The following is a 13,570-nucleotide window of genomic DNA, read 5'->3' as shown; positions in this document are numbered from 1 at the left end:
CTAATGACTTGCAGTTCAAACCTCCTCATGTGCACAGTGGAAGTGGGCTGGATGCCAAAGCACTGTCGCTGTTGCAGCCAAGACGGATGTTCAACAGAACATCCAGTACGTTTCCGAGCACAATTCAGCTGGACTTCTGAGAGATCCCTGCCCTGCTCCTGCACGCTCGGAATTAGGAGTGGGATCAGGCAGCTCAGCTTGGGAGAGCGAAGCCTCCACTCCACTTCTGAGAGATCCCCTCCTCCATTTTTGCTTGCACGCAAGTAGGAGCGGGATTGGGCAGCTCAGCTGAGGAGGGCCTGGCTGCCTTCAGGTGCTGCAGGGGATCTCAGCAACTATTCAGCCTGACTGCCTTCAAGGGGTTGCAGGGGATCTGATGCTGAGCTGGGGGCTCCTTTAAACTTCTCCCTTGAGGGGAGTGCAGCCGTGAACCCCTCAATGGAAAGTGTGATGGAGCCTGCACCTCGCCAGCTGATGAGCCCCGATCCAGCTCTTGTTCCCGTGCAGGAGTGTGGCACCCAAAACAGAAGTAAAATTACGACATAAAAAACACACAAGATACATAATAAAATAAAGCTAGATCAAGCCTGAGGCTTTCCTGCACAAACATTATTGAAACATTCTTAGTAGTTAGGTTGTGGTCGAGGCTGGGTTTGGACAGAGCACAATTTCTTTAAGGAACTGGCTGCTAATACACCATTTGGGAGTTCCCTCAGAACAAAATGTTCTTGCTGACAAGCATCTGTTGCTTCTGTCTAAGCTGCTCATATTGTAATAAAACAAAGGGAGGGCTGAACTTAACAATAAGCCAGTTTTTCATAATGCAAAACTCAGGCCCCATCCAAACAACACATCTAAACAGCCCTCGCTTCCCCCCACAGAATTCTGGGAGCTGTTGTTTGCTATAGGTGCTGAGCATTGTTAGGAGACCACGGCTCCCCTTAAAGAACTACAGTTCCCAGAGTTCCCTGGGAAGAGCAGTTGTTAAAGCACTCAGAGAAACATAGCTCCATGAGGGGAACATATGTCTCCTAGCAACTCTCAACACTCTTAATGAACTACAGTTCCCAGAATTCTTCGGGGGGGGATACTGCTTTAAATGTATAATGAAGATGGGGCCTCATTGGGCAGAAGCCCCTTGATAATGAGGAATAGGGATGGAAAGATTGATTTGTTTCCATTTCTTTCTGTTTCTCATTTATCCAGCCTTCAGTTCTACACTTTTCTGCACCAATTCAGAATTTAGCAGTGTCAAAATACAGACCAAACTAGTTTTTTCTCTTTCTCCCCCTTTCCAGGAAACTGCCTGGCAGAGGAGCCCAATAAAAGAGAGTTTTCTTTCTGGATTGCAGTGGGAAAAATGTAAGATGAAGAAAGAAAAAAAAGTTGAGTTCTGCAAGTAGTTTGCAAGCTGGAGAAAGGGGTGTCAGAGCAACGTGAGCAGGCAGCTTGAACCCAACATTACAGCCTGGGACTCATTTTGGACTCACAGCTGTCCATGGAGGCACAGGTCAATTCTGTGTCCAGGGCAGCTGTCTACCAGCTCCATCTGGTACACAGGCTGAGACCCTATCTGCCCGAGGACTGTCTCACCAGAGTGGTGCGAGCTCTAGTTCTCTCCCGCTTAGACTACTGCAATGTGCTCTACGTGGGGCTACCTTTGAAGGTGTCCCGGAAACTGCAACTAATCCAGAATGCAGCAGCAAGACTGGTGACTGGGAGTGGCCACCAAGAGCATATAACACTGGTCCTGAAAGACCTACATTGGCTCCCAGTACGTTTCCGAGCACAATTCAAAGTATTGGTGCTGACCTTTAAAGTCCTAAACAGCCTCGGCCCTGTATACCTGAAGGAGCGTCTCCACCCCCACTGTTCAACCTGTACACTGAGGTCTAGTGTCCAGGGCCTTCTGGCAGTTCCCTCACTGTGAGAAGCAAAGTTACAGGAAACCAGGCAGCAGGCTTCTCGGTAGTGGCGCCTACCCTGTGGAACACCCTCTCATCAGATGTCAAGGCAATAAGCAACTATCTTACTTTTAGAAGGCATCTGAAGGCAGCCCTGTTTAGGGAAGTTTTTAATGTTTAATGCTGAATTGTGTTTTTAATATTCTGTTGGGAGCCACCCAGAGTAGCTAGGGAGACCCAGCCAGATGGGCTGGGTATAAATAAATTATTATTATTATTATTATTATTATTATTATTATTATTAGTTTTAGTTTTCCTGGTGTTCCTCAATTTTCTAATGTCCTTCTTACCCTGCAGCACCTATTGCATTATAGAACTGTAGCATGCTGTCCTGAATTTCATTCACACCAGTGGGCAGTGTCACTGGACAACATCACTATTCCATCACTCTTTCCACATGTCCATGCACCCAGGAGGAACTTTGTGCAAATACACTGCCTCAAAGTTTGTCACATTACTCCCACAATTTCTCTGGATGCAGCGTGAGAGGAAGGGACTGGGAAGGAAGGGGGGCAAGCAAAGCAGGGAAGCCCCAGGCAAAAAAAGAGAGAGGTACGCTGTGCTGGCATGTACCCCCTCAAAAAGCCAAAGAAATTCTTCTATCCAAAGAAATGTTGGCTGGTGTGACATGGCCCACCGTCACCGCAACATGATTTAAAAGCAAGGAATTCTTGTAGCTCTTCTGAGCTATCCATATTCAGCAGTAAGATGTTGGCTCCCAGAAGTTCTCATAAAAAACAGAGGGGTCAGAGGGCAGATGTTTAAAAATCTGGAGTGAAGTATAGCAAAAACTCACAAAGAACTGGGTTTGTCCAAAAGTTGGCTGCAGTAGTAGTATTTGCATATTTCTCAGATTGACTTGGATGTGACCCTCGGGTTTCTGGCAATGCTCAAAACAGGGATTGCATTGTAGTAAAACAGAGAAACATTTTCAGAGAAGGTTTCAATTCAGAGAATTTAGAGGCAGGGCGGAGAACAGAAAGCAGAAGCACTCACCCTTCTTGGAGCCAGTGTGAAGACGGGCAAATCTTTTTCTAGCTTCAGAACAGCACAGTGCATTTCCGGAGATAAAGCTTGTGCACTAATAAACTTTCCAGTTGTCACAAGCTGCCTCGTTTTTGTTACAGGAGACCCACACAGCTACTCCTCTCCAAATTGCTGATCACAGGCCTAGGAGACTTCCAGAACCATGGAGACCCCGCTGCCTATCTGCTTCCTTTCAGTCTTCATTGTTACAGGTGAGTAGGCTATGCTGAGAAACTTTTGAGGCTAATGGGTTTTGAAGTCTTCTAAGAATAAATAAACAAACTAAGACACGGATGTTTCCTCAACAGAGCAAGCTCAGAATTAAACAAGGCTTCATATACGGCACACATTGAAAACACAAAACTTCACCGAGGGCATCCCCAGAACTGGGAACTGTAACTCCATGAGGAGTAAACTACAGTTCTGAGGATTTGGCATTGGGGATTCAGTACACAAAGTGTTCTTTAAATATCTGGTGGGTACGCAGCTGGAGATAATTTAGTTCTGAATGAGTTAGCTGATTAGTATCTGTGCCAGTATATTGCAATGGGGATAGGTATTGGCACTATGTCACATGAAGGGGTGACTTCAGGTTTGCCTACACTGAGTGTACAATCTCTCTTTCTCTCCATGAATAGTTGAGCTGTATACTTGTATTCATATGTCATGTTGAACAAGTGTGGACTTGGTCTGCCTGTGTACACAATGGTTGAGCTGTACAAATATAGAAGAACCACACAGCCACTTGTATGGTACATAGAGATGGCATGTATCTTATGGTTACCAGACATCCCAGTTTCCCGGGGACAGTTTCCGGATTTACAAATCTGTCTCTGGACAAAATCCGTCCCCAGAATGTCCCCGGATTTCATTTAATGTCCCCAGATTTCTATTTTAAGTGGTGTAGATTTATTAGTAGGGAATGAATGTTGCATGATTGGTTCAACGGCACAAAACACATCGTATGGGGACTTCCGGTGAGGCAAAATGGCAGGTGCCACGGCAGTGAGCAGCTCCTGAAGCCAGCCAGAGCCAACTGCGCTACCAGGCAGGCTCCGGGCTGCTGAGACGGCCACTGCCACCGCCACTGCTGAAGGGGGACTGGGGACATTTTTGGTACATTGCCTTCAAATGATTGTGTAGGAGGTGGCTGATAAACTGATGCTGAAAACAACAATAGACTTTAGGTGACCCCCTTGAACAATTCTGGTTTGCATGTGAATGAGGTTCTCAGGATGGTTCTTCTGATTGGTATGTTTGCTCAGTTGTAGACCATCAGGATTAATTTCACATAGCAGAAGGTAACTGGTTTAGAACATTAGAAGTGCCTGCTGCTGGACCTGAGCAATAGTCCTCTTGATACTATCAGCCCTAGCATCCTTCTGGACTGCCTCTGATGGGTTTTCTTCTGGTGCATTTTGAAATGTCACACTTTCTAAATTCCCCTGAAACAGAACTTGATGAAGGGTGGTATGCAAACATTTAACAGTGATAAACACACATGCACAACAAAGTAAACACAGTCAGATTGAACTTTCTTATTTTCCCTGATTTTAGGGGCTTCTCTGGAATGCGAGACTTGTGCAGGCGTTGGGAATACCTGCAATGGACCTATGGAAACGTGCTCTCCTGGTTTTGACATGTGTGCTGTTACTCTGTCGGAGGCCAGGCTGGGTAAGTGAATGGCACCACCAGGGTCCTGTGGGCAGAGAATGGTTCCAAATACTTTCTTAGCTTCCTCTTCCATGGCCAGGACCGGTTTCATCATTCACAGTAACAGTTCTGCAGAGTAGTAGACCAACGCAACTGGGGCAATAGCTTTGGCTTGATTATCAGGAGGTTTGTGTGCCCATCCTGCTCTTTTAGCACAGGGTTACCTTCCACAATCCTAAAACAGGGAACTAAAAGCTGCTCCTTCAATTTGAGAGAAGTTAACAGCATTGGTAGTCTAGACAGTATGAGGACTAGGACTTTCACACTGGTATTGATTATTATTTATTAAATTTATCTAACACTCTTCACCAGGGGACCACAGGGCAGTTGGACACATAATAAAAGGTCAATACCTTCCACACATCAAAAGGCCTTAGACTGATTAACAACCAAAGTCCTGGTTAAAGAGGAATGTTTTCACCTAGTAGCTTCGTTACCAGGTGAGCCGCCCTGGGGAGAGCAGTCCACAAATGGGAGCCACGGGGATAAGTAGAGAAACAAATCTAGTTTGTAGTTGCTTTTGTAATTAGGCCACATTCGCAGCATATATTTTAAACACTCTGATAGCACTTTGAAGAGTTACAGGCTCTCTCCGCCCAAATAATTCTTTGCTAAGGATATGGAGAGTTGTTAGGAGACACCCTCCCTATTCTCCTTCCTCTGGGCTACAATTCCCAGAGTTGCCTGTGAAAAGGGATCAGTTGTTAAATCGCTCTGACAATTGTAGCTCTGTGAGGGGAATAGGGTCTCATAACAACTCTCAGCACCCTGAACAAAGTACAAGGGTATCATAGAGCTTCAGATGTATGCCCTGACTGATCTCACCCATGCCATGGGTGCTGATCTCACCCATGAAACACCCATGAAACAGTAGGAAAATCAAGTAATATCATATTATATCAAGTAAGAGTGCTCTGAAGACATACAGTAGGCTGGATCCAACGGTAGTCGTTCAAAACAAAACCACCAGGTTGCATCCAACTAAAATTCATGGCCCTATGGTAGTGATATCCAACTCACTTAGAAGAGCCAGGATGAGAATAATAGAGGCTATAAATGTCAATTTTCTGGAGCCCCAGTTCCATGCCACCAATTTCTAGCATCCCATCTGTAGTTATCCTTATGCCTCCCTCCCTCCTTTGCCTGATTAGAATGTACAGTGGTGCCTCACAATACGAAAAGAATCCGTTCTGTGATTCTCTTCGTCTAGCGGTTTTTTCGTCTTGCGAAGCAAGCCCACTGACAGATTAGCGGATTAGCGCTATTAGCGCTTAGCGGCTTAGAAAAAGGGGGGGAAGGAAAAAAACCCTGCAGGAACTCGCAAGACATTTTCGTCTTGCGAAGCAAGCCCATAGGAAATTCGTTTTGCGAAGCACCTCCAAAACGGAAAACTCTTTCGTCTAGCGAGTTTTCCGTCTTGCGAGGCATTCGTCTTGCGGGGCACCACTGTAGTTTGACCATCCCTTCAAGGAGCCAGGATGACTCTCTTCTTAATAACCTATTGCACCACCCTAATGCCTCATAAAAAGGCTCCAGCTAAAAGGATAGCACACTGGTCATCTGGGAAGAACCTCTGTCCTGGACCCTCGGTATCTTCTGCCACCAGCTGGACTTTCCCAACCTGGTGGCCTCCAGATGTTCTGGACTCCAGCTTCTATCAGCTCCAATCATCAGGGTTGATGAGAGTTGAAGTTCAGAAATATCCAGAGGACACCAAGTGGTGGAAGACTGCAATAGGTTTGATCGACCAAGGAAAGTGAAATGACTATTGCTCAAGATACTGAGAAGTAGGGTCAACACCACTGTGATTCTTTTTCACACATCCTGTTCTTCTTTTAATGCTTTCAGGAATGAAGATGAACTCCGTTGTGAAACACTGTGTGCAATCCAAATCCTGCAATGATGGCACCTCCATCATCAATTTGGGGAAGACAGGAGGACTACTGAGCCAAGTGTTTTGCTGCGTTGGAGCCAAGTGCAAGACAATGACCCCTACCTGTATGTTGCTGCTATGCTCCTCTTGCTTTTCCTCACTCTTATCTTACTACCTTTCTTTTCTTTTCTTTTCTTTTCTTTTCTTTTCTTTTCTTTTCTTTTCTTTTCTTTTCTTTTCTTTAATGGAAACAACAATCAAAACCTAATTCCTCTATTCCTTCACTCTCACAATGCTCCTGTTTAATCCAATGAACTCAGTATTGGTGCATTTCATTTATTTATTTCTGTTCAATTTAATAGTGGCAGGAAAAACCCCATGTACAAGGAACCCTCCCAATTCTGTAGGGTGAGTTTTGGGATCGTTCTTCTGCCCCTTGAGAATTGTATCCCTTATTCAAGAAGCAAGAGCCCCCTCAAGTCCAATTTTAAGGGTTGTCAACCTTTGGGGGCCAGTGGGCATATCTGGAAATTTTAGGAAGTGCCATGGATGACAGCCATAAATGGCTGCCCTGGGGAGTGGAATGTCACAAAATGGCTGCCATTGCACAAAATGGCAGCTGCATCGCAAAGAGCAGATAAAGCGACAGACCACAGGATAGTGCAGATGTGTACCACCCACCATCCATGGGGGGAAAACAACACCACCCATAGCAGCTATCATTAGGTATATTCATAGAGAGAAACTCATCACAAAGAAGTGAAGGCAAGGTGGTTGCCTGATCCTCGGATCCTATGACATGTCACCATGTTTAAGGAGGCATGTTTAATGTAGGAGAGGCTGAGCCAGTACAAACAGGAACCATGCAAAAATCGCAAACCATCTTCTTCAGGTTCTGGAGAAGACATTTAAAGAGATTTTTTTATGGGCCCCAAATGAGATACTGGCAGGCACATTGGAATGTGTGAGCCTCAGGTTGACAGCCCCTGCTGCATTTAAATTTAGCTTGCCGGTCATGAGCAAAGTGAGGAATGGTTTGGAAACAACCCTGTTCCCCCCTCAAACGTTCTGACCCACTGAAACAGAATTATAAAATGTCTGGTCAAACAAGTGTGTGACATTGTCTTCCTGATTATCTTGGTGCTGTTTTTCTGTCATCCCAAATGTATGCAGTGACACCCACAAGAAGCAAACCAAATGGGAAGTTTTGCCCAGCCTGCTACGCTATGAACAGTGAATGTGAGGAGGAATGGGTTGAATGTAATGGAGAGGAGAACTACTGCCTTGATGTTTCTGGAACTACAGACCTAGGTACCTAAACCCATATGTATATACAGAAGCAAATCTATCACAGAAACTCATACGGACCATTCTTGTTTTCCCATCCCAAACAGTGTAGCACCCAGTATCTCAGGCATCACCAATATTTTTGGACTTGCTTTAAAAGAAACGGGGGGGGGGACCTATCCAGGGACACTACTGGAGACCTTCACGGGTACCATGGCACTCATGAGTGCCAGGCTGGCAAGCCCTGATGTACTTGGACTGGGATCGCAGTCCATGCACTGGTGGCTTCGAGACTAGAGTACTGCAATGCACTCTGTGTTGGGCTGTCCTGGGGTGTGATTTAGAAGCTCCAGAGGGAGCAGAATGCAGCAGCTAGGCTGCTGATGGGGACAGATGGCTGGCAGCAAGTGATACCTCTGATGAAACATTTCCACTGCCTGCCCATATGCTACAGGTCGAAGGATCTCATATTTGGTCTAGGACACCTCAAAAGCCTCTTCTATCCCAGCTCACCACTGAGATCCTGTGGAGGAGAGTTGCTAGTTGTGCCCCATGATTCAGAAACCTGACTGAGGCTGGATCTACGTTGGTCTTCTAAATGTCATTGAATAAAACATTCTATAATGCTTAATGGGCAGTTTTCCATTGCCAGTGGCTCGCAGCTCTACAGCGCCCTCTGGTGTCACATTTTAATGATGAATTTTTTTTACGTTATAAGTGTAGATCTGCCCTGGCTTCAACTAAAAGTTGGGCATTTAGTATTGCCCAGAGGTGGAGCAAGCCGACTGGGGCGGGGCCAGCCACCTGCGGGGCCTCCGATGAGTCTGCCTGCCTCCTCCCACTCAGCCACCCTACTGCTTAGGGGGAGGTGGCTGGTGGACTGTTTGGGGTAGCATAGAGTCTGCGGGCGCCCAAGCCACTGCGTCAGTCCCAGGAGAGACACATGGATCGGGCATGCTGCAGGTCCCGCGGTGAGTGCTGCCTGGCATTTTGTCACCCCCCCCCAGTGGTGACACTTGGGTCAGCTTGCCCCCACCCCCTTCCTCCTCCCCTGGTATTGCCTAGTCCAGTACAGAATCAGCAGGCATTCTAACATTCAGAAGCCTTTTAAAAAAATGTCAACAGTCCTCCTTTTAAGATGAGCCAGCCATTTCTTAACTGTTATGAACTGGATATTGGTATGGGGAGATGCCAGGTGGCATTTTGACGAGGTTGGCATCAGGCGGGTGTGGCAACAAGCCTTGCAAGCGTGAACCGCACTGAGCCCACAATAAAATGTCACGTGGAAGTCGGGTGTGATAGCTTTGGTCCTCTCTGCCATGCACAAAATCAGGAGAGATTGGACTTCTCTCAGTTCAATTTGTATCCCATCACCATAGGAAAGGGGTAGATGGCTATCACAGTGCATCACATATTGTTGACTGGCAATCTTCTGCAACCCTCTCTTTAGGTACATTAGCTGTTAAGACCACCATGAAGGGCTGTACGAACTCTCCAACCTGTGAGGAACTGGAAGAACATTCCGGCTCTATATCTGGGATCACTGTTACTTCCTCAAGCAGTTGCAGGCCAGCTGGCAACACCTCTGGAGGCCACAGGATCGTTCCAGGATCATTTGGACTCTTCCTTGCAGCCCTTGCTGGCCTCCAGTTTGTGATGCACCTCCCATGAACTCACCCCCTAGGGTGTCTGGCTTGAGGAATTCCTTGCTGCCGCTTGCTTGCTTGCTTGCATATGCAGACTATAGGCTTTCCAGAGCTCTCACTGACCTCAGCAAACACCAGGCATAGGACACCAAATATGGGCCTTCTAGACCTCTTTATGTGGCCCTCACCAACTTTGCTCCCTAACTTTGAGTGTTTTTGTCTGTCTGGAATGAACTTAGCTCAAATACAGCCACAACACGCAGCTCATAAGTATGGTAAATGTATTATTAGTTGTAGTTAGAATATAATCCAAAATTTACAATTCATAAACATCATTATATAATGTATGTATAAGTCCATAAACAAGAAATAATCAGCGTAAAGAATTGCTGTCAGGCAACACCATGAGGCAGGCAGAATGCCTTTCAATAGATAATGTCCAACAGTATTGTACTGGTGGGTGCTCCTGCGTGTAGAATTCAATAATGAACAGCGAACAAGCAGAACAGTGTTTCTGGATTAAATCAACTGTTTCGAAAATGAATCTTCATCAGCTAATAATAAAATTAAATACGTTACATACAGTGTATGAAAACAAAAATAGTAGCAACCAACCTGAATATTAGATAATAAATAAAAAATGAACAAATGTGGAATACATACCAAATACCGTATTTTTTGCTCTATAAGACTCACTTTTTCCCTCCTAAAAAGTAAGGGGAAATGTGTGTGCGTCTTATGGAGCGAATGCAGGCTGCGCAGCTATCCCAGAAGCCAGAGCAGCAAGAGGGATTTCTGCTTTCACTGCGCAGTGATCCCTCCTGCTGTTCTGGCTTCTGAGATTCAGAATATTTTTTTCCTTGTTTTCCTCCTCCAAAAACTAGGTGCGTCTTGTGGTCTGGTGTGTCTTATAGAGCGAAAAATACGGTAATTTCTAATAAGTTATCCATTCAGGTAAATGTGATACTTATAGACCAGTGCTCGTTAACCGGTGTAGCCAACTGATGCTGGTAATAAAGATATATTGAACTTTTAAGGCTGTTCACAGGTGTATCAAATAACACGCAGTTAAAGGAGATTTAAAGGTACATTGTATCAAATTTGGCATCACAATGCAAACTAAAACCATATATCACAGACTTTAAATGGAATGGAATGAACTTAGGGCCAGATGGAGGATAGGGAAGGGTGAATAAGTATGTGCAGAGAAATTAACTGAATGTACTATGGTGAAGTTCACACCCACTGCACTGCCCATTCTTGCCGCTGCGGATATGTAGCCCTCAGAAGGCTACCCAGAATGGAATATGACTCTTGGGCTGAGAAAGCTTCCCCACCAATTCTTTGGCTGACCACTTCTGGCCTCCAGCGATCACAGGTAATGAAAAGGGTGGTTCTTGTTTTTAGGCTATAACTGAGCAGTTATCTGCCAGCGGTTCCTAAATATCGGAAGCCGCGCTGGATGTTCGGCTTCTGAAAATCGTTTGGAAACCGAAACACTCACTTCCAGGTTTCACTCGTTCAGGAGCCGGTTTGTTCGGGAGCCAAGGCATTTGAGATCCAAGGTACGACTGTACTGAACCATGCACATACCCAGTATTTTTGTTGGGGGGGGGCATGACTTTTGTTAGGGGGGCAGAGCCGACATGATTGGTCAGTTCTTTCAGTATTTCTATTATTTTACTTGATGGGGGGGCAGCTGCTCCCCTGTCCCCCCCATACTGAACCTGGAACTTTCTGCAAACAGTGCATGTGCTCCATCATAGAGCTGCAACTCCCTCCTCCCAGTTCTTCTCTACCTGCTGCTAACTGCACAATCTAAACACACAAATCCCAAACCAGCAGCTCAGATGTTAACCTGTCAGAGATTCCAGTGCCTAAAGCACGCAGTTGGCATTTGATATCTGTGTCCATTGGGAAGCTAGGGGCAAATTCATCTCAGCCCTGTGCTCATCCCGTTGCACCCAATGTAGTGCTAAATTTAACTCTGTGGTGCGTTTCTTGGACTAGTGGGATGCTTTTGTGCAAAGGGAAAGATTGTTCTGCCAGAAGTTTCCACTAGCTACCTTTCTGCATTGGATTCCCTTGTAACACATCCTTTAAGCTCCACCATCCTCTATTGTAATAGCTCTTGGCTACCAGACAGAGATTACTAAATACTGCCCATCACTTTCCCTCTTCATGCTGACTGTTTTTCCTGAGTGCGAATGTGGATTATTATTATTTCTGCTTTCTTTTGCATTTTAATGAGAAACCACACAATTTTCAATTCATGAGCCAGTGTGTTAACCAAAACAAATATTTTTGAAATTTGTACTACCCTGAATTTTGCAATGCAGTTTTTTGCCCAAATTTATGTGCAGAGCACAGCAATGCATACATTAGGTGGGTGTGTACATATATTACATATATTACATGTATTCATGAAAAAAATGCCTTGTATTAGGGAAAATTGCTTGTAAAAAGGTGTATATTGGGAAAACAGCATACAAAAATGTGTATAATGGTCAAAACTGCATACAAAAATGGCTATATTAGGAAAAGCTTTCATAATCAGGCAAATAAATTTGCATGTTTTTTGTTGCTGCTGCTGCTGTAAATGCAAACTGCTATGGCGATGTGGAGAACAGAATTAAAGATTGGGAAAATGAGAAACAGATTGGTCTGCCACCTGCTTTTGTGGAAACTTCCCTCATGATTTAGAACTTTGGAGCTTGGAGTCTTTGGGCAGGAATATCGAGAAGGAAAAAATGCAACATTTTTGGTTCCCATCACGGTGTTCATTGAGCCAGAAGCGGTTTAGTCATGCGGGCCACATGACCCGGAAAGCTTTCTGCGGACAAACGCTGGCTGCCTCAGCCTGAAAGTGAGATAAGCGCCTCCACCCCAGAGTCACCTTTGACTGGACTTAACTGTCCAGGGGTCCTTGACCTTTTTTTAAAAAAAACCAGTGGTTAAGTACACACCATATAGTTAAAGGGCGCACACACAAACACACACACAAAATCCTGGGAACTATAGCTTAGCCATCCCAGAGCTACAATCCCCAGCACCCTTAAACAATTTAAAGTTCCTAGGATTCTTTGTGAGATTCCTGCATTGCCGGGGTTTGGACTAGATGATTCCTGGGTCCCTTCCGACTCTGCGATTTAGAACTCCATGATTCTATGATAATTGTGCAATTTAAGCAGTGAGGTTTAAATGTGGAAATCTTTCCCTAGTCCTGCATATTTGGCCTGCACTGCTGCTCATCAGTTAATATTTATTTTCCCTGTATACAAACCTGGGCAAAGTGCAAAGGACATGGAAGAATCTATTCTATGAGGACCAGGGGGGATGGAACTGCATTTCTGGTTTTCGGATAACTTGGCCCTCCCCTCCCCCACCCCCCAACTGCCCAGTTCTTCTGCAAGATAGCATTCAGTGCATTCACATGTGAAGAATATTGCATTAGTTTTCCTGATTATGGGGCTAGTGTTCCTGTCTCATTCAATAATGCTCTTCTCAGCACTGGAGCACTTTTTGCTTTATGGAACTGTGGCATTTCGTCCTGAATTTAATTCCCACCAATGGGCATCCTATGGTGCAACAACGAACATCATTGAACGACATTGCTTCTTTCACTCTATCCACACATGCATATTTCTGTCCCCCCATCAAAACATCAGAAAGGAATGCTATGCTGATATAGTACCTCCATTTATTAAAAAAACTACTCCCACAATTTTCTGAATTAAATGAATTCATTTTTTTTCTGGAATCAACCTAGCAAACTACATTCCACTGGTTTTCTGGGCTTTTACGGCCCATAAAAGCTCAAATCTAATGTGAAAATCAACAGTTGCGGAACAGAGTGACAAGCTGTAGTTAAAAGCGTATTGTTGATCACTTCTCTCTCTCTCTCTTAATAATAATAATTTTAATCAATGTTGGCTGACGTGACGTGGCCCACCATCACTGTGACATGGTTGAAAAGCAAGGACTTCTGGGAGCTCATGGGAGCTATTCACATCCAGCAGTAAGGCGTCGAGTCTCAGATGTTCTCATGGAGAGCAGGGAGG

At 45.0% G+C, this 13,570-nt stretch overlaps 1 protein-coding gene and 1 long non-coding RNA gene across 2 annotated transcripts in view; one reads left to right on the top strand and one right to left on the bottom strand.

The window, feature by feature from the left end:
* LOC310712566 overlaps positions 1-13,570 on the bottom strand; it is an 86,805-nt gene that overhangs the window by 18,194 nt on the left and 55,041 nt on the right. The gene's annotated exons all lie outside the window — the stretch shown is intronic.
* Positions 2,799-12,166, top strand: LOC310712534 (phospholipase A2 inhibitor gamma subunit B-like). Its single transcript, XM_083515689.1, has 5 exons — positions 2,799-3,202; positions 4,548-4,664; positions 6,552-6,701; positions 7,750-7,887; positions 9,314-12,166. Exons 1-5 carry the CDS (start codon positions 3,154-3,156, stop codon positions 9,532-9,534), a joined length of 675 nt encoding a protein of 224 aa, XP_083371815.1. The 5' UTR covers positions 2,799-3,153; the 3' UTR covers positions 9,535-12,166.

Source organism: Podarcis liolepis, assembly GCF_965112155.1.
Source record: "Podarcis liolepis genome assembly, chromosome: 7".
NCBI lineage: Eukaryota > Metazoa > Chordata > Lepidosauria > Squamata > Lacertidae > Podarcis > Podarcis liolepis.
The sequence above is the reverse complement of the archived record's forward strand: the minus strand, read 5'-3'. Positions and strand labels throughout refer to the sequence as shown.

What these genes read in the sequence shown, in the direction of transcription:
- LOC310712534 (XM_083515689.1), top strand. Translation starts at nt 3,154, where the DNA reads ATGGAGACCCCGCTGCCTATCTGCTTCCTTTCAGTCTTCATTGTTACA. An exon ending in TCTGTCGGAGGCCAGGCTGG is followed by an intron (nt 4,665 to 6,551) that starts GTAAGTGAATGG and finishes TAATGCTTTCAG; the next exon opens with GAATGAAGATGAACTCCGTT. An exon ending in TTCTGGAACTACAGACCTAG is followed by an intron (nt 7,888 to 9,313) that starts GTACCTAAACCC and finishes CCCTCTCTTTAG; the next exon opens with GTACATTAGCTGTTAAGACC.